The sequence below is a fragment of the Aquila chrysaetos genome, chromosome 3, assembly GCF_900496995.4.
Source record: "Aquila chrysaetos chrysaetos chromosome 3, bAquChr1.4, whole genome shotgun sequence".
Lineage (NCBI taxonomy): Eukaryota > Metazoa > Chordata > Aves > Accipitriformes > Accipitridae > Aquila > Aquila chrysaetos.
In genome coordinates, this window is record NC_044006.1 from 63980800 (window position 1) to 64000836 (window position 20037).

General features: G+C 39.0%; 1 protein-coding gene across 18 annotated transcripts in view; it reads right to left on the bottom strand.

Moving 5' to 3' along the window:
* The window catches only part of PARD3 (par-3 family cell polarity regulator), a 461106-nt gene that overhangs the window by 406215 nt on the left and 34854 nt on the right, over positions 1–20037 (bottom strand). For all 18 annotated transcript variants that reach the window (XR_003922618.1, XM_041122444.1, XM_030008342.2 and 15 more), the window contains exon 2: positions 1524–1625. Coding sequence is in view for 17 of the 18 variants with exons in the window: in XM_041122444.1 (XP_040978378.1) it covers positions 1524–1625 (102 nt within the window). In the remaining variant the exon portion in view is untranslated. The remainder of the gene's footprint in view (positions 1–1523; positions 1626–20037) is intronic.

Genomic DNA, 20037 nt, shown 5'->3' on the forward strand with positions numbered 1-20037 from the left:
CAGAAATAAATATTACTAATTACTAGGTATCTTGTCCATCTATACATAAAAACAATATTGTAATAATGACTTTGCCTGTTTCAGTTGCAGTCAGAGTTTTTCAACTATTAGTCACGCACATAAAAACACCCACAGAGTTTCACTGTGAGGAATTACCCCACTTGAAGGCAGCAAGGCAAGGTAACAGCCAAAGAATGAGGTTTGAAGTCACCAGAATGCAAACTTCTCCATCTGAAGGGAAGAGCACGTGAGGAGCTAAGAAGTGCATGACTCAAGTAAGTTAAAAAAAAAAAACAAAAATTATATACACACATATATATGTATGTGTGTGTATATATATATACAGCAACAACTTGCACCAGCCTCCTTGAGGCCTGTAAGCAAAAGCTAAACGAATCATGCAGCTGAGCACTTCAGTATGAGATAACTAACTAGAGGTTTTAATTAGCTTTTCATGAAATCTTAGCTGGGCACTATTTTTATGGAAGAAATTCCTGAAAACTCAGCACTGTTACTCTATACAGCTTGAGTAATCCCAACATTTCAGACAGCGAGGAGTCTCCATGTCCCAAGACTCCTCACATAATTTTTCTTTATAAAGTCCTGGTTGAAATAACCGTGTCAATTAAATTTTGTCACAAGAAATAACTGCAGGCAAAGTATTTATTTCTGAAAAATTAGCCTAAGAGTCATCATTTGGCCATTTTTCAAGGAGCCTTCAGAGTGCCTGTGGCTTCCAACAGAGGCAGTTAAGGATCCTGTCTGTGAAGGAGTGGGGTCCTGAAACACATTTCCAGACTGAAGTCTGTATCAGGCTCAGACGCTCTCAAGAGCTTCAGCAAACACATGCAGCTTTGCAGAGAAAAGCGGGGTATTTACCTACAACTTTAAAGTTTGCCACAGTGTTTCTTACCTACCCTTTCTGAACATGTAATTCAAAGATGCCAGTATCTATAACCTCAAAAAAACAGCCAATAACCAAAAACCTCTTAGCTGACTGCGATCTAAGCCTCTACTTTTAAAAAAAATAAAATAAAATAAAAAAATAGTAAAAGCACTGAAGACCTAGCAGTATATAATTATTTTCTCAAGTTCTGTGTAAATAGCAGTTCCTCCCAAAAAGATTTTTGAAAAACAATGCATCAACCCTCCACAGTTTAAAAACAGCATGGTTTTTTGCACATATTCAACTCGTAACATGAAGCTAAAATCTTAACTTACAGATTCAAGTTTTTTGCATTATTGTTCCACTGTATGAGGTTTTTTATTCTTGCAGCCTCCTTTTCTTACTTGAACTTTTAAAGAACGAAAAAGGATGGAAAACCCATGATTTCAATAAAAGATTTCCTGTAGTTTTTGAAAAACGCAACAGTAACAGACTTTTCACATCTGTCAAGCAAACTATATAAAAAACCCCTAAAACCTCTGTACTGACTCCCACTTTTGGACACATAGAGGAAACACCAAACACTGATATGCTGACATGTGTATGCTGAGCTGCTTTAGTAGCTACTTGTACTTACACGGTCTTTGTCATCGGCTACATCACAAAGAATGTCATCGAGATCTAAGATCCCACCATCCCCGTGCTCCAGTCGATGTACTTGTATCCAGTAGTTTGGATCCTGCATAAAAGAAGAAAATAATATCAGATATCACATACCAACGGAAAAAAGGATATTCCACAATATAGTTAACATCACAGTCCTACAAATGCTCGACATTAAAACATCCATTTAGGTAATATTCTTGTAAATAAATGTAAATTGAGATGTAAAGTCAAGTTCTTTTTTTAATTCGCCCTAGATTGGATACATACTCTTCCCACTATTAGCAGCTCTGCATGAGTCACAGTCCCATTACTGACACGTACAGGAACAGCATTCCCAGTGTTACTAATATATGCACTATATAAAAGGAAAATACATCATCCTCAAAATAAAGTATCTCAGATAGTGGTCAACAGGCAGAAAATATAACAGGACAGCTGTAAAGTGTGAAGGTTTTTTACAGGACAGCTATAAAGGGTACAAACAAATATTTAAATGATATCGAAAGGTTTTCTACCTGTGCTTTGGTAGAGTTGATAGATGGGTATCTAAATCTTATACGAAGAACACTTTCCACATTTTAATTAAAAAAAGATACATACACACACACACACATACAGACACACATATAAGTGTATATACATGCATATATGTATGTGTGTGGTTTTGCGTGTATACGTATCTACCAGTAACTGGGAAGACTGGCTTTATAGTCTTCATTACGACCTTTCATAGAAAAGGAAACCGTAAGGAATAAGGTTGTGTCCACAAAGTGTCTTCTACATATCGCTACATAACCTGTGTACTTAGTACTCAACGTGCTATTCTTAAAAGGTTTGTTTTCTAGCAGGGGAAGGTTGCACTGTAAACACACAACCTGAACATGATAAATAATCTTTTCTTGCTTCTCCAATACTCCCCCGTAACAGTGCCAACGCCTTGGGCTGTTGTTAAGTGTCTAGCAGTAAGAGGGCTTCCTTGCTTTTCACTGAGCAGGCACGACTACAGAAAATGACTAATGTGAGGACCTTCAAACTTGCAACATCTTGCGAAGTGCCTGACTTCCTAAAAATAGCAACTAGCATTGCAGTCTTTTCAGATGTCAGTGTCTAGAAGTAAGGAAAAAAAAAACACTCAAAACCAAACCCAAACAAGAAAAATCCACCCAAACTCAAAAAAAACCCCAAAACAGCAACAACAAAGCCACCACAACAACAAGCTCCCCCGCCCCTCAAAGAAAAACCTCCACCCTTAAAGAACTTGAAAATAATTTGATTTCTTAAAGGATGGAACAGGACAATAAATGGGACCACCAGAATTCCTCTAAATCCATGTGTTTTTAAATCTTGACAGGCCCATACTGCACAAAATCTTGGACAGCATCCTGCATGAAAGAACATCAAGGGATATTCATTTTGGTTTTTATATCCTAGAACTCTGTTTCCTTGCACATGATATATATGTACAGATCAAAGATTTTGGAGAAATTTGATAACCATGAAACTTACTTCATTGTTTGTATACGTACATCCACCTTAAATACTGCTGTAAATCATCATCATCAGATGATCAGATTTCAGAATTACATTTTACAGTCATTAGGCTAGGCATTTCAGAAATTAAATTACAGATTTTTTTTTCTAAGTATTAAATATCATTACCTTACATTTCTTCTGAGCAAGTATTTATTATACAATTAACTGATTTTCCTAATATATGGCTTTTCCCCAAACAGCACTTACTGTTGTAGCACATTACAGGAGATAATTCAGCATCCATTTTTTTTTAGAGTAAAAATTCAGGAATAATTAAAAATAGTACTATGTTATTCACATTGTCATGCATACAGAAGTGCACACATTGCTACATAATGCAGAAATTTACTCTGTAAAAAAGGTATGCAATGAAAATACTAGGATAAACTTTTTAAGTTTGAATACTCCACTAACGCTTACAGACAGGGCTGGAAAAAGCCTTCTGTGTACACCAGAAATCCTTCAAAGTTCCTTAACAAGTTCCAAAGGGAAGTCCACTGAAGAGGTGCCTTCGTAAACTCTGCTCTCAAACTAACAGGAAAGAGGACCCTTCTTCATCCTCCAGCCCATTGCAAAAATTACCTCAGCCTCTCATATCTACACCAGAGACGGACACACAGTTGGGACGTCCCAGGCTTTGAAGACACAACCAAACTGATGAGCTACGAAGCATCCTGCACTCCTAAAGGACTTGATTCAGGTTTCCTCTGCTAGTTTCCCCACCTCAAAGCCAAATCAGAATTGAATCATAAGTCAGGCTTCACTGCAAAATGAGAAATGGAAAACCTAGTTTGGGCTGTAAGAGTCAGATGTCTGTCACACATTTCACCATTTTTGTTTGCACCCCTTAATCTTCTTACTGAACAATGGAAACATTAAAAACAGATAACTGCAATATTGGCTCAGGGACTTGACTGCATCCATCAAAATAAACAGCACCAAAACTGAAACTACAACTTCAGTATTCCTGTATCCTTATTTTTTTCTTCCTACCACAAGTATTTCCCACCTCCAAGGCAAATGTAAGAAAACATTCACGATTACAGAATCAATAGTAGAAACACCCACTTCTAAAGCACTGTTGTGTTATTTCAGCACGTACAATCTACATTAAAAATAGCTTTGATATATAAGCTGCATCACTTTTGCTAATTAGTTCCTTTAAAAGTTTCTCGATATTGCCTAAGAAGTTTTAGATAGACTTCATTTTTCCTGCATCACCTATTTGTTATGCCATAGCCTGAACTGCTCTGGTCGCTTTTCCTGTCAGACAAGGTCCTGACACAAAACAATATATGAGCAAGACCAGACAAGAAATACATAAAACTAGTTTGGCAAGAATTTACTCTGGCAGGATTTGGTAAGTAAATATGAAATAACAATGAAACTTTTCATTAAAGCCCTCTCCAAACTTCACAGAGCAGTCCTTCTCTTGAGGCCCTTTTACTCTATTAAAGGTTTCACATAAATCAAGGATTTGGTGGGGAAGGCTTGGGAGGGAAGAGAGGTCTAGGGGGGAGGGCAGTACTCACATTTTGTACAGATTAGTTACACCATTAAAAAAAAAAAAACAAAAAAAAAAAAACCCAACAAAAAACCCAACACCACACCATTGAAGCTAGTGATTTTACAAGTTAAGAAAATCCACAGCTATTTATGGTTCCAAATTTTGACAACTAATTCTATGTATTAACCAACCAAATAACATGGAAACACCCAAACTGCATAAATGTTCACATTTAAATTCCTGCTCTGTGTTCTGTCTACAATGAACACACGTTGTATAAGAGTCAGCTCGCATGCACTGTTTGCTAAATACAAAAGAAACTGGACCAGACTTAGCACTGATTTGAATTCAAGTACTACTACATTGACATTACAAGGGTATCTGTATCCACAGCTTGGTCAAGTTGTATTTCTCAATCGCAGCCAGTAATCAGATATTCATAATTCCCTATGCAACAGTAGTAACACAGTCTTCAAGCATTTTCTGGAGCAGTCAAAAATACCCTTTTGGCTTAGACCAGTTACTGAGTCATAAAGTGGAAATCAGCAATTACCAGAGTTTACTGGAGTTTACACAACTTAATCTGTGGGGCAAACTGGTCCAATCACTCCTTCAGGACATCCAAAACACCTTTGGGGTCACCCTCTCCGGGTGGCAGTGCAGGGCTTTCAAGCAAGATCTCACAAATGAGGGACTGGCTCCAACACTTACCACAGAGAGATGACCTGCTCAGGGCACGTGCAACAGGGTGCTTACACGAGTGAAAAAGAAAATGTTCTCTAGTTATAAAACAAGAAAAGTGCAAAAATGTATCGAGTCTACAAAAGTCAGTTTCTGTAAAGATGGAAAAAAAAATACTAAACAAAATTTTTAAAATTACTCGGAAGCTTTTCAATAAACATCCTTCAGAGTTGTTCTGGTTTAAGAAAACATCCCAGAATCAGATGCTTTGCTATTGTTTCAAAATTTGAATTTGTATATTACAATTCGATTTTCACATTTTGTCAACAAAACAAAGCCACATTTATATTCTCTCACTGTTATGATTGTGTGAAAGGGTACTGCACTCTCCAAATCTGCAATGTATTTAGAGATATAAAAACATGCTTTGATAGAAAACTCATTAGCTACACTGCTCCACCAATGTGTAAATTAGCAACGTGCAATTATTTTGTAAAAGCTGTATAGATGCCTTTGTCACTAATTCAGGCAGAAGAACTAGCAAGTTCACTTCATTGAATACAAGGATAGAAGTAATGCTAAACCTGATTTATAATATCTTCATTTAAATATTGCATCACTCAACTCAAGTCTAAGCAAGTCAGATGTCCTGTTTCCTGTGTACACCCATTTAACTATTCTACTTGACTATGATTATAAAAGTACTTATAATTTAAACTCATGAGCACTACAGTTTCTGCTCCGAAGTCCTCTATAATGGAAGATAAATATTTGCTAAGCGAACACCAGCACTGAAAGTGGAAGTAAGAGCACATTACAAAGGCAGCAAGAATGCAACCATTCATATTCTGTTTATTCCGTGCAACATGACTTCTAAAAAGCACAAAGGAAAAACTGAGAAAACCATTAGTTTAAGTAATATCATTCAGTATTCTGTAACTAACAATTTTATGTTCCCACATAATGGAAACAAGGACCATATGTGGAAAACAATATCTAGAAATACAAATGGAAACTGCAATGTGTTCTTATTAATGACACAGGAAGATTTCTTATTCTTTTAGATCTAAATAAGCATCTTGGTTTTTGCAAACGTACCCTTTCCAAAAACGTATAGAAATGTTTAACATAAAAAGTTACAATAAGATCATTCTATGAAATATTTTGTCCATATCACACTAGAAAAAAGCATCACAAACTTCTTAGAAGTAGCCATCTATTTAACAGAAAGCAGAAAATCAGGCTCCTAAAAAGTCCACCTTACAATGCTTAGTGTTTACAAATTATGCTCACTGCTGTGATTTCATCTCACCTGTCCACCAGGAGGATGTCCCAAAGCATCAAAAAGACTACTTTATCTGCACAGCTACAATTATGTAGTTGGGGGTGGGGTTGTGGGGGGGCAATTTCTCATGTTTGGTTTAAAGCCCACCCAGAGAGCACTACTGGGGGAGCACAGCAAGCCCTCCCCAAAAGGCGTCTGTACTTCTTACCTTTGACCATAACAACTCAGCTTTCCTAGCTGCAGCTTTCATCTGGGTGCAGACCAACTGTAGTTACCACCACAATTTGTTACACCTCTCGAAATCAAGTAAACTAGATTTTTTTCCCCACACACAGCTAGATTTTCTAATCTGTTCAGGCCAAAATAGGAAGAGTATTTCTTACCACAGAGCAGTATCTGGGGAAACAGATTGGCTTTGGCAAGCTGAGCTCACTGAGGCTCTCTGTGCCTGTCAGAGATCATCTTTCTAAAACTGAAATGATTTAAATTTAGATATCATTTACAGCTTTTTGCTTTAAGATTTTTTTCAGTACATAGACCCTTAAATGATTTTTAAAAAACACAGTCAACTGGACAGTCATGCATAGATATTTCAGTGTAACTCTCAAAGGAAAACGGACTCGCCATCAGGACGAGTGAAAGCGCAGAAGCAGATCCAAGTGTGTCAATATAACTTCTCATTTATAAATGAGGAGATAAAGGGAAAGTAAGCACATATTTTTAGTTTCTGCTTAAGACCATCTGGAATCTAAGATTACACGACCATGGGCTATCTTCACTGTTTTGAGTCTTTTGAGAACAGATGAAGCCTTTGAGGCAAGAGCACACACAGACCAAAACCAACTAAATCATCAGGCTGGGGTGTGTACCAGACTTGTCTGCTCAGCAGCGTATGGCACTTGGGCACGTTAACACAGTCTGAAAGGAAAATAATGGTTAATAAAAAACTAATATATCTATATTGCCAGTGAATTCATTCATTTCCCAGTCTAGCTCTGTGCTGCAGGAGGGAACCGTCAAAACAAGCAGTCATGTGCCAAAGGAAAGCCAAGAACGCTTGCAATGTCAGCTGGATTCCAGTTACGTTCCACCACCCGACAAGCTGGCAAGAACAAGTCCCTGGGTTTGAATTGCATCTTCTTCCCATCACCTGGCTCCTTGAATTTCAGGCACAAAGACCTGCTGCATAACATACAACAGCAGCGACAGGGGAAAAACAGCTTCAAAGATGATTGCACTCTCTAAGGTATGTTGATACTGCACCAGGGCAGTGATGATACAACATAAGTACATTCACCGTCTCTGCAAGGGCACAAGGTGGCAAAATACTTAAAATTAATAAAAGTAGCCCAGTAGGCCTCAGAAAGTAACTGATACCTGTAACAACTCTTAAGTTACTAGGCAATGAGTTGAAGGTACAGTTACCTTTTCCATTTCTGACCACACTCCATCTGCAACCACTCCCCTCATACCAAATTTAGGACATGTTTACACCACCTTGCCCTGTGTCCCATGAAGTCAAGAAAAACAGGGCTACAGAAGACTACAGAAAATAGCTGAATGCTGTACAGTAGAAAATAAGCCTCATCCCTTTCATCTTTTTGTTCCTTAACCTGTAAAACTACTTTTTGTTCTGGGGACGTACCACACTAAAGTTAATTTCTTGGTATTTTGTATTACTGAGAAATAGGGATACATACCCAGGAAGGTTACAAATCATGTGTTAGAAGATGGTTTGGTCAGGGATTTAATTTTTTCAAACATACAAGTGCATATACAATGTCTTCAACCAAGGGGTATATACTGATCCCAGATACAAACCAGTTATGAAAAAAACAGGCAAGTCTGATCACCGAAGCATCTTGTTCCACTTTTGCTCCCACCAGTGCTTTTCCAGCCTCGCTAAAAGGGCTTTATCTTGCCAGAAATCCATCAAGACAAAATCTGAACATCTGGCCACTATCACTCTTCCCGAGACACTGAAACGTTGGAACGGGTGTTTACGAAGAAAAAAAAAAAAAAAAAAAGTACTGTTATGTTTTGCATGCATCCTGCATGTCCACTTTCAATAATAGCAGTGATTTACTTAAAAATTGATCATGTTACACTATCAGTTTCAGTCCTCAGCATAGAAGTCTGATACAGCCAAAAAAATGAGCCAATTAGTCGTCCACTTCAGCAATTAAATGTCTCCTAAAACCCACTAAATTGAAATAATATGGTCAGTAAACCACTGGAACACTACTACATATCGAGTTGTGCTGCATTACTACTGGAGTACAAAAAAAGCAAAAAGGAATTACTGGATCTTGCTTTAGAGAGCAAAAGGTTGGTATTAAAAATGGTAAATTTACTTTGGCTGTTAGCCACTACACAGTTTGCCTAAACTTTCAAAAATATGTATGAATCTTTTGCTCATCTGAAAAGAAATGGCGATCTCCTAAATCTGTAAGGAAAGTAGTCTGAGATGTATTCTAGAGCTACCCTTCCTGTTTTCCTACCCTACAATTTTCTAGACAAAATACTGTGTCTTAAGATATGCAAGTTCTTCCTCTGTGCATCATGGAAGTCTGGAATATTTTAACTCATCTACTTTGCCTAGAAGCAATCTATACCAATCCACGAGAAATCATATCACTAATTAATTTAAAACAACTTTCCTATTCGCTGCATATTTCCAATACCTATTAAATAGCACATCATCTCCATATGTCCAATAACCTAACACCATGGAATAATTCCAGTCGGAAGGGACCACGGGACATCCCAGAACTGGACACAGACTAATGCATGCTGAGCAGAGGGGCATGACCCCTTCCTCCGTCTCCGGGCCATGCCCTGCTGACCCAGCGCAGGACACTGCCTGCTGCCAGACTCCAGGGCTGGCTCCTGCCCACTCGCTGCCTCCAGTCCCTGGGCAGCTCCAGCTCCAGCCCGTGTCGCTGCACGGGGCTCCTCCTTCCCCGGTGCACGACTGGGCATAGAATCATAGAATTGTTTAGGTTAGAAAAGACCTTCAAGATCATCGAGTCCAACCATTAACCTAACACTGCCAAGTCCACCACTAAACCATGTCCCAAAGCACCACGTCTACATCTTTTAAATACCTCCAGGGATTTAAACTCAACCACTTCCCTGGGCAGCCTGTTCCAATGCTTGACAACCCTCTCAGTGAAGAAACTTTTCCTAATATCCAATCTAAACCTTCCCTGCCGCAACTTGAGGACATTTCCTCTTGTCCTATCTCCAGCCACCTGACAGAAGAGACCAGCACCCACCTCCCTACAACCTCCTTTCAGGTAGCTTTTGTAGAGAGCGATAAGGTCTCCCCTCAGCCTCCTCTTCTCCAGACTAAACAGCCCCAGCTCCCTCAGCTGCTCCTCGTAAGACTTGTGCTCCAGGCCCCTCACCAACTTGGTTGCCCTTCTCTGGACACGCTCCAGCACCTCAATGTCTTTCCTGTAGTGAGGGGCCCAAAACTGAACACAGTACTCGAGGTGCGGCCTCACCAGTGCCGATACAGGGGAACAGTCACTTCCCTGCTCCTGCTGGCCACACTGTTTCTGACACAGGCCAGGATGCCGTTGGCCTTCTTGGCCACCTGGGCACACTGCTGGCTCATATCCAGCCGGCTGTCAACCAGCACCCCCAGGTCCTGGCTGCATTTCACATGGCTCCTGGCGGCCTATTCCAAAAATATTGCACTGAAAACATTGCTCATTGTCAAAACTAATGACTTTCATGACATTTCTTCACAGCACACAGCCTTCTAAACCACTAGGAGGTGCCACCACCAAAGGGCAGGTCCAGGCTCCTGAGCACCCTGCCAACACCTCGACGCTGCTATTAGCATCAAAGTCAGGCACCCACAAAAAAGAGGAAGTTATTTTATGCTGCCACTAGAATGCATGTGGCAACCAACTTTGAGAATTAATAAATGAGGAATAAAGCTTTACATCTGGCTAGGAAAGATTAACACATTTTCACCATGACTACTGATGGTTTATGCTGTGCACAATTATGTTCTGTTTGCTGGTGGGGGGGAATTAAATATTTGAGAAAAATATATTGAGTGACATTGTATCTCTAAACTCCCTCATGTCCATGCTGTGAGCACTGAATAACACTGCCCTGCCCAAACTGCAAAATAAAACTTTTCTATGGGATTTATTCCTCTGTAGGAAAATCCTAGACATCTATCCAAGCACTGCCACAAACTCCAAGTGTGCTAAATCCACAAGTAAGGTAAGAAAAATGTGCCCTTTTCAGATTATTTTGCTGTAACACAGAGCTTACTCCATAATCTACATTTAAATATAGCAAATAATGCAACAAAATAGTTTATCGATTACAATTTATAATTATTAGTATTAACTCCAGATGACAGATATGAATTACAGTAATCAAGTCCATAGCTCATGAATGCGTAGTGAAATATACTGGGTATAATGGTGCACAGTCTTCTATGCAGGGACATTAGAATTTGGGCAACAATGCTGAAGAAATGCAGAACATCTTTAGATTGCAGCTTGACAACTGAACCACGAGTGAATTTGATGAAAGAGAGAAGTGCCTTCTGTTTCTTCCAAGAGCTTATCTCTTACCTCCATCCATCGTTACAGCATTGCTTGGATTTAAGCGTTCATTGCTTTTTTCAGCCACTATGATAGCTCTTCAAATTCAGTACTACATTTAGACTGGAATAATGGATTTTACTGGAATAACCATCCACATATGTATGTCTGTACGTACAGACATAGATGTTGTAAACTGACATGTGTATGATTGATCTATGTTGATTAAACAAAAAAAAAAAGTGAGTCTGGCAAAATGTTTCAAGGGAAGATTTAGGAGCGTAGAAATACAGTTGTCTACCGTAGTAACATCCAGCATGAGATGAAGAGCCTAATTTATTTCAGAAATGTACTAGAAATAAGATTTCCATTTGGGGGCCATTAATATCAAGCACCATGAAAGATGGAAACAACCAATTTTGATATACACTCCCAAGTGGGCACAGTCAGTTAATCTTGTAGTATCTGAACTCTAAACAATGATTAATAAGAGAGAGTTGCAAAAACATTATTATATACAGTGCCTCACATTTCCAACATGCTGTAAACTATGAAGTTAAAAAAAAATATGAAATGCCACTCTCTGTTCTGATGACTGCATTATTCCCCCGGGAGCTTCAAAGCCAAGGCTTGGTGGGTAGGACTTTGCAATATAAACAGCTTTGCTGAACCACATGGAAGGAATGCACAAGTTTACGTGAATCACAGGAAAGTTTATCTTGATTTAGGTCAGCTATGATATATCTTACATTTCTGATCGGATTTAGAGTTTTAGCATCCCAGGCACCTTATTCTCCCCTGCCACCTGGTCAGCCATGCACAGGGGCACCCACAAGCTCTTCCTGCCTCTTCTGCAGTTGCTGTAAGTGGGGTGCATGTGGGAAGAGATCCCTCATGCTCCCTGCATTGCAGCACAGCAGCACGCATGAGCAGCAGGTTGCTTGGGTACCACCTGCTGCCTACACAGTGATTCCCTGTCTGGTTTAGAGTAGAAGCAATGTGTCACCTACATCTGTTGGATCAAGCTGGTATATAGCACAAATAAAAAGTGACAAACTAACATATGCTGAAAAACACCTACAGCTCAACACTGGGTCCTAGGACCCAGAATAGATATGGGGAGCATTTCAACTGATTTGTGTTGTAGGAAAAACCTGCTAATACTGAGTGGGGGACTGAAAGGTTCAGGAGTTTCCACTATGCCCTATAAAACCGCTCCCAAGACTATATTTCCTTCCTTTGTTCTCCACACCTATGTGCACATTATAGCTCATACAAAAAGCTTTCTACATTGCCTAAGTAGGCTGACATGAGGCCGGAGGACCCCCACACACCACCACTCCACCATCTCACCTGTAAGGATCAGACACCCATGGAACAACAGTATCTTTGCTTAAAATACACCTGTGCACACACACACAGGTGCCTCTGGGTCAAACCCACCAAGGAAAATTGATTTCCAGTTAGCATCTGCAAAAGCAATGTGGAAATAATCATAATAGCGTGTTAATTTATTTGTTAAATACTTTTCAAGATATTTTAATCAAAACAGGCCTTATTTTCGTCTCTGGGGAACAATTTTTAGCAACAATATTTAGCTATTACTTTTCCAAATTGCCCAATCTTTTTGAAGCAGTGTAATTTCAATACCTTCTTGTGGTACTGATTTAAGTGTGTAGTCACTCATTTCTAAACATGTCTAGCATTTTCCTGAAACTTTGAGAGCAATAACTGTATAAACTCAACTACTATAATCATGATTATTTTATAAGGTTAAATAAAACAGGTCTGTCAATCTCTTTGAATTCAGGGTTCTGACTGCTGCTAACCCAGAGCAGGAACTGCAATGCAGCACTCCACGTTAGGGTGAAGGAGGGAAAATACCTTAAAACAAAACTCCTAAAAATAGTAATCTCAAAGATTATTTGTTTTGTTTTCAAATGTATTCATAACTTGTAAAGATAAAGACTTTTTGTAAAAAATTGACCCTAAGATAACCTTAGGTTTACCATGGCTACACTCCTACTGTCTGACCGTGCTGCAGGGTATTACCATGTTTAAGATTAAATGCAATTTAGCACCACAGCAGGCCAAAGACCTCACCAGGAAAATAAAGACAGAACTAACACTGAGTGCTACCAAGTCCACATTTTACCTTCCCTGCTATTTCAATTTACATCCATGTTTTGTTCAGAGGTCATCAGTTACGGTTCCTCCTCACAAATCCACAATAATCCTCTTTTTCAAAACAGTAACTAAGCTCAGTTCTGGTCTAAGCTTGAGGCTAGCCCAAGTTTAACCAGAAGAAACCAGAACCCCACTCCCACATACTTGAGTAGTGAAGAAAGCCCATAAACAGGGAAAACCCTAACTCCTCTCTGCCCTGAACCCTCACCTTACCAGTGACTCTCATTTTCAAACTTCTCCTTCAAACTCATTTCCAGTTCCAGAATTTGGTATAAATACCGAAAATCACATGCCCCCCACGGCTGCCGGGTACACTCCAACCTTCCCTCTTCCTCTGGCTTCTCGAAACCCATTCTTCTCCTCCGTCACCCACATTTACTTACAGCTCACCATCACTTCCATACCTGGCCAGCAGTAGAAATAAAGAGCATTTCCAAGATGTTAAAGCAAACACAGATGACAACTATTAGAAAAAAAGTTATTTCAGAACATGCCCTTTCCATTTACTACACCAGTATTCCTTCCAACTTGATGTTGCGATACCCTCACAGACCTAGCTGCATTAGCGCCCATCAACATAAGCAAAGCTTGCCAAGTTAAGCCCTGAAAATGAATCCACTAACACAGGAAGACAGGGGTCAGTATTAAAAACCTCCTTTTACTTCCTTAGTTATCTTCTCCCTTGTCATCTCCAGCGATAGGGAGCAGCTAACAGCAGTACACTGAACTCTAACCCATTACACATCTTTCAAACTTGCTTAAATCTCTAACAGCATGTCTGCACTCGTCAAAATTAAAGCAGAAGACTTTATTAAGAGAGAAGCAGAACCAGCTAGTCTTGACCAGAAAAGAAAGCAACAAAAAATAACGATTAAAACCAGTGAAGCAATGCCAAGCCCTATTTTGAACAAAAGGTAAACCTTCAAGTCTTCTCAACTGAGCTGTGAGTGTATCATATAGGAAATTGTAAAAACTGCTTAATTTTTCCAGCTCAGGGCACTGCAATTTGTATCTCTAGAGGTTTTGATTAATATAAGAATGATGTGACACTTTGGTGATCTCAGTCATAACCTATAATGTGGTCAAAATTAGAAAATTCCCATCTTTGTTACAAAGTCAACCTTGGCAGAAGATGCAGAGAAACGACTGCAATTGCATGCAGAGTAACAATGTTAGAAACAATGTTAGAAATATACTCAAATGCACCATAATATTCCACCTACAATTATACCTTCAAGCCCTGTAAAATCCAAGCAATTAACTTTCTTCTCTTCTGCTAGACAAATTAGAGAGTATCCTCTACTTGGTCAAACCTGAGTTTGAAACCTCCAGTTTCTAGTTCTTTGTGTGCTTTGAGAAACTGACTTTATTGAAAATGTTTTCAATGTAACAGCTTAATTATATTACATATATACACACATATATATACAGAATGAGAATTCCTCATAACTAATGGCAAAAATAAGTTTCACTTAGGATTGATTAAAAGCAAAAACAATTAGAAAAAAAAACCCTTTATTATTCATTTATGTGCAGTTCCTATGTTCACAGACAAGTTGTATTTTTTTAAAGTACTGCAACTTTTATTTTCTGTAACTAACTCCATTAAAACAAATACAGTATATTTGAGACTAAGAACAAGCAGCAAACCCTGTCTAATGAGCTGTGGAAAAAAACCAGGTCCTTAGAAACTATACAAATTTTTTTTTTCAGAAAACCTGTTTATATTATTCACCTGGGATTTCTCCAGTTGGTGCCCCACCAAAATGCATAGAAGAAGGTGCTAGCACCTCTTGCTAACTTTTAATGATCAGGGCATAACCAATGCTGTTGTTACATACATTAAGATAGTGTCTTAGGCTCTGCTAAAGAGGACAAACTCCTTGCTGTTGTGTAACATGCTAGACCAAAAAAAAAAGAGCTTAATGAATAGAAATAGATTGAAATATGGCATCTTTTTTACTGTTTTAGCATACGTTTTAGATGGCGTACGCTAACAGCTCCCCAGCCAGTACTGCATCAAGCTAACCAAAGTTTTAACCCATTTCATCTAGCCACAAGCCTCCATCCATGTATTTTTGCAAAACACTTCAAATTAATTAACTTTGCAAGTTTTCCGCTAGCAACCAATAGGCCTTTGTTATGTCTCTTCAATTCTACATCAACAGCAACAGCACTGTTAAAAATACAATGAAAGTTTCAATAACTGGGATAAAAATATATTTAAAAAAAAATCTCATGCTTTTTTAAATAGCAAGATGTCTGGACTGACAGAAGCTTGTAAGCATCAAAATAACAACCTTGTATATATATACATACCCACTCTTGTATATAAAACCCACTCTCAAGTTCTTAAAGCCAAGAATACTGTTCTTAAAGAGGAAATCTACCACAAATTATTTTATATTTGGATTCTCAGATTTCTGTCATGCTCTATTTTGATTCAGAAGAAGAATTACATATACTTACACAATTGAAAATATCAAGTAAAAGAAAATAATTTTCCAGAGCCTGAATTTTCTTCTTCCAGGAATGGGGGGGCTTGCCTTCTAGTGGAGATTCTTCAACTCAGCAGAAAGTCTTACAACTGCTTTTACATGATTTTTCCTACAGGCAAGTAACTCACAACCACGTACAGACAAAAGCCCCAGCACATGTGTGTGCAGTTGGCTTGTCCCGCAAGTCAGTTATACACAACACCTACACCATCACCTAGGGACTGAGCTGCTCCATGGCTGTACCAGACAGGCTGCTGCGAGAATTCCCAGGGAAGATCCCCATCTATATATAGCAAGCTGTTCAGATACGGAGAGGTCATGAACTTCCTTACTTTGGTAAGACACCGAGCAAGATCTACTGGCTGCAAGCTACAGATAAAGCTGGCCAGGGGCCTTTGCTGTCTTCCACGTAGGCACCATTTCCAATTCACAGCCCCGTACCCCTTCAAAACTAAAGGGAGCGGGGGAGGAAATCAAAGTTTGGGTGGGTTTTTATGCAAAAGTGCTGAAGAAAAGGGAGAGGCAAGAAACTTACTCATTTAGTCCTCAATTTAAAAACCAGACTCTTTATATGAGTAGATGTAATAGATCGCACAACCATAAAATAGGTGGGGGGACACAAACACAATGCAGGAGGAGGGATTACACTCTCCCCGCTGTTGTGAATCAGACACTGACTCACAGTAACACCCTCAGCTAGGCCAAACTTCTGTTCCAAGTTCACATACATGGATTTCATCAGGAGGTTTGCACTGAACTGTAAAATTTAGCCCTAGTAACATTTTATTTTGCTGGATGACTCGTACCTCTTCTACCCTTCCTATTTCCTAAAGGACTGATGACATTTCACCATTCTTTTACATAGCATGCAGGTTGTTACACTAGGAATGCAGCCCCCTTCCTGTCTAGAAAGACAAAGTACAACACAAAAATTAGTAATAAAGTAAAATTTTGCAATTTGAAAAAAGAGAAATATTTTAGACGGCTTCAAGATACTAGGAATCCTCACCTTAGGAGAAAGTTTTCTTAAATGTGAGCTTCTTGAAAACCAAACTTGAAGTAAAAAAATCAGCTTTGGCAAAGCTTTCATTTGATAGGAAGATTTTCTAGAAGAGACACCAGTGTCAGTGATTGAGACATCGTACAGCTGGGTTGAAAGAGATGCAGGTTTGTGGAGCACCCTGCAGAGTACAGCCTTGCTGCTCAACCTCCCACCTCCCAGCTGAGCGTCCTGCCCCATGGAGGCTCCTTTTCTGACACAGCACTCCCCTGCATTTTAGGAAATAGTTTTTACAAGAGCTGCCACTTTCATTGAAATATTGTAAAAAGTAAAATCTTTTTTTTTTCCCCACACACAACAGAAAATTTTGTTCCCTAGCAAGTTCTATTATTTAAAGCCATGGTTGTTCCAAAAGTTACCTAGCTTCAGTAAAAAAAAAAAAAAAAAAAAAATTTAAACTGCCTTAGACTCAAAACTTAAAGACCTCTTAAGCTCATACAAAACATTCTTTTCAGACTGAGTATCTCTACATCAGATGAGATCAAACGTTACACTGTGAAAGTCAGTATCCTAAATTATAAAGACAGGGACACACACCCACACACACTCATTCTCTTGAACTCTGGAATTTTTCATGCTTCTTATGAGAAGTACAATTTTATTGCACAATGCAATATAAAGTCTATAGAAGCTGTTCACTGGTCTGTAAAGTAAGAGTAAAAGCAGACATGTTTATGCTGTTATTTCAGAACATGCCATGTTTTGTAAAATTTAACAAATTGATTAGAATTTAGCACACTGATGGTTTAATGTGATAATTTATATCCTCATACACAGCAAATCTAATAAAAATTCTTATACTTTGAATTTTAAATCAGTCCTACCTGGATGACTGATTTAAAGACATTTTAAAGAAATATAAAAAGAAAAGACTTCCTTGAAATTTTTTAGTAATCCACCACATGGCCTTTGATATGCTACACACCTCTTTCAAGGCTCACAGAAAAAAGGGCATGTCTTCTAAATAGCTACTCTTCCAAACATAAAACAAACAAACAAACAAAAAAAATCTGTGCTTAAGCTTTCATATTCACATGCACCCGAAAGACAAATGTTACACTGAAGTAATTAAGATCAATATACCAATGACAGACATCAGAAATAGTTCTATAAGTAATCATGTCTGCATATATTACTCTGTATAGAGATATTCAGGATGTAAAATTTGGACTTCAGTCACACCTGAAAAGATGCCTGTATTTTGATTCACAACACCATCATGATCGAAAAGGATTAAAAAACCCAATAACTTCTGCTTTAGGATTTTCACACCTCAAAATCCAAAGACATTTAGACGCAAAGCTTTACTCTGAGCTCACCTTTTCTGTGTTCATGAAGAACAGGCAAGGCTACACGTACTTACTGGAAATGTTTAAGTGAAACAGAGTTAAGGCAGGGTGCACAGGGCACCCGCAGCTCAGCTCTGGAGGGGTGCAGGCAGCAGAACTGCAGTTGAACAGCAGCAGGGACAGCACGGGCAGGGCTGCCTGTGGCAGTGTGGTGACACAGAGGAGAAGCTCAGTGAGATCTCCTCCTCCTCACCCCCAGCTTATTACTGACATTACCCCAGCAGCTAGAGATTTCAGTGGGAAGCAGGGTGCTGCTTTCCCAGAGATGGATCATCTGTCCTGGAAAACTTACAGCTCACACATAGTTTATCTACTTGAAATTATACTGACCTACCTAACTGAATTTCCTAAAACTCATTTTATTATTTCCAGAGAAGACTGTGTGTGGACAGGGGTGTGCTACAAGTAAGAGGTGCCCATAACCTGTCAATGCAAAGTTAACTACTTTTAATTCTGGAACAGGCATATCCACAGCCTACGTTGGTGCAAACTCAATGAGATGAGAAACACTTTCCACTTCTCTGATGGGGCTGAAGTACAACCTTTTTGCCTGTTACACTGCTTGCACTGCATGGGAGAAGGGCTCTCCCCCCTCACCTCTCTTCCTTTGCTCTTCTGGCTGCCTCTGAAGCCAAAAGAAGAAAATAAGAGGGCTTCAGATCAGAAGTAAACAGTATACTCTAACCAGCAGCAAAAGAGTTTGGGGAAATTACACAAACCACCACCACTGCAGTCCCTTCAGAGACTCGGGGTTTTGTCCCACACCAAGAAGCCTTAAGAGTCTAAATTATAGGGATGAGACGTGGGTTAGCCAGGGCAAGCAGGAGGGAGGGCAGAGTATGCAGCTCAGTGGGTGATGCTCAGCCATCTTTTAAAGATGTGCGGAAGCTCATCTAAGCACAACACAGAAGTGTCACAGGAAAAAGAAAAAACAAAAGGAAAAAAAAAACCTCCAGAATTTGTCATTACTAACAGATCTCCATCCCTCAAAAGAAAAAATTACCATTATTTCAGCCAAACTCTGAAAAATATAGTTTGCCTTTAGACTACAACTCACAGCTCAAATTTTCACAGTGCAGCTCAGACACAGAGGAGATAAGCATAGGGGTTTGTGCAATTAACTTGCATTTAGCTTTAGAATATTTCTGACTATGTAAGTTTCCCCTGTTTCAAATCTTAATGGCAAAAGGGGATCACAGAAAGGTTACTAAGACTTACATTCTCGTTTGATTACAGACTAAATCCAAAAAAGACTACCCTGAAAGGCCAAGATAAATGTGCAACCACATAATTGGTCTGGCTCACATGGCACTGAAGTCAGAAAAAAAGAGTCCCCAACTCCAGAGAGATTCAGCCTGTGCTTGAATGCCACATTAAACTCAGTTTACTATTTGTTTGAAAAGCCATATGCACATGCTACAGGAATGTTTTGCCAGGCTCAGGCAGTGATGGTAGATACACCATGAAGAGCCCTTGTCTTCTGCCAAGACGTGCATAGCACAACTGCATTACTTTTCTTGCTCACTCTCAGAAAGCATTTTAATTTCGCATAGAGAAGCATGTTTTATTCTAGTGAAATTCTCGCATGCTATGTCTTTACAATGGGTCAATGTTAACAAACATTTGCAAAATTTTGAACTCCAAGTACACAAGAAGCACTTAGGAAGCAAAGTAAATAAACAAAGTTCAGAAATACATTTGATTCCTAACCTGTGTGATAAGCAAAGAGGAAAATTGTCTTTTTGCTATAAAGCAGGTAATGTGCTGTGATACAGGGCAGTTGTCACACATGAAAGTGTGTCATTATGTAT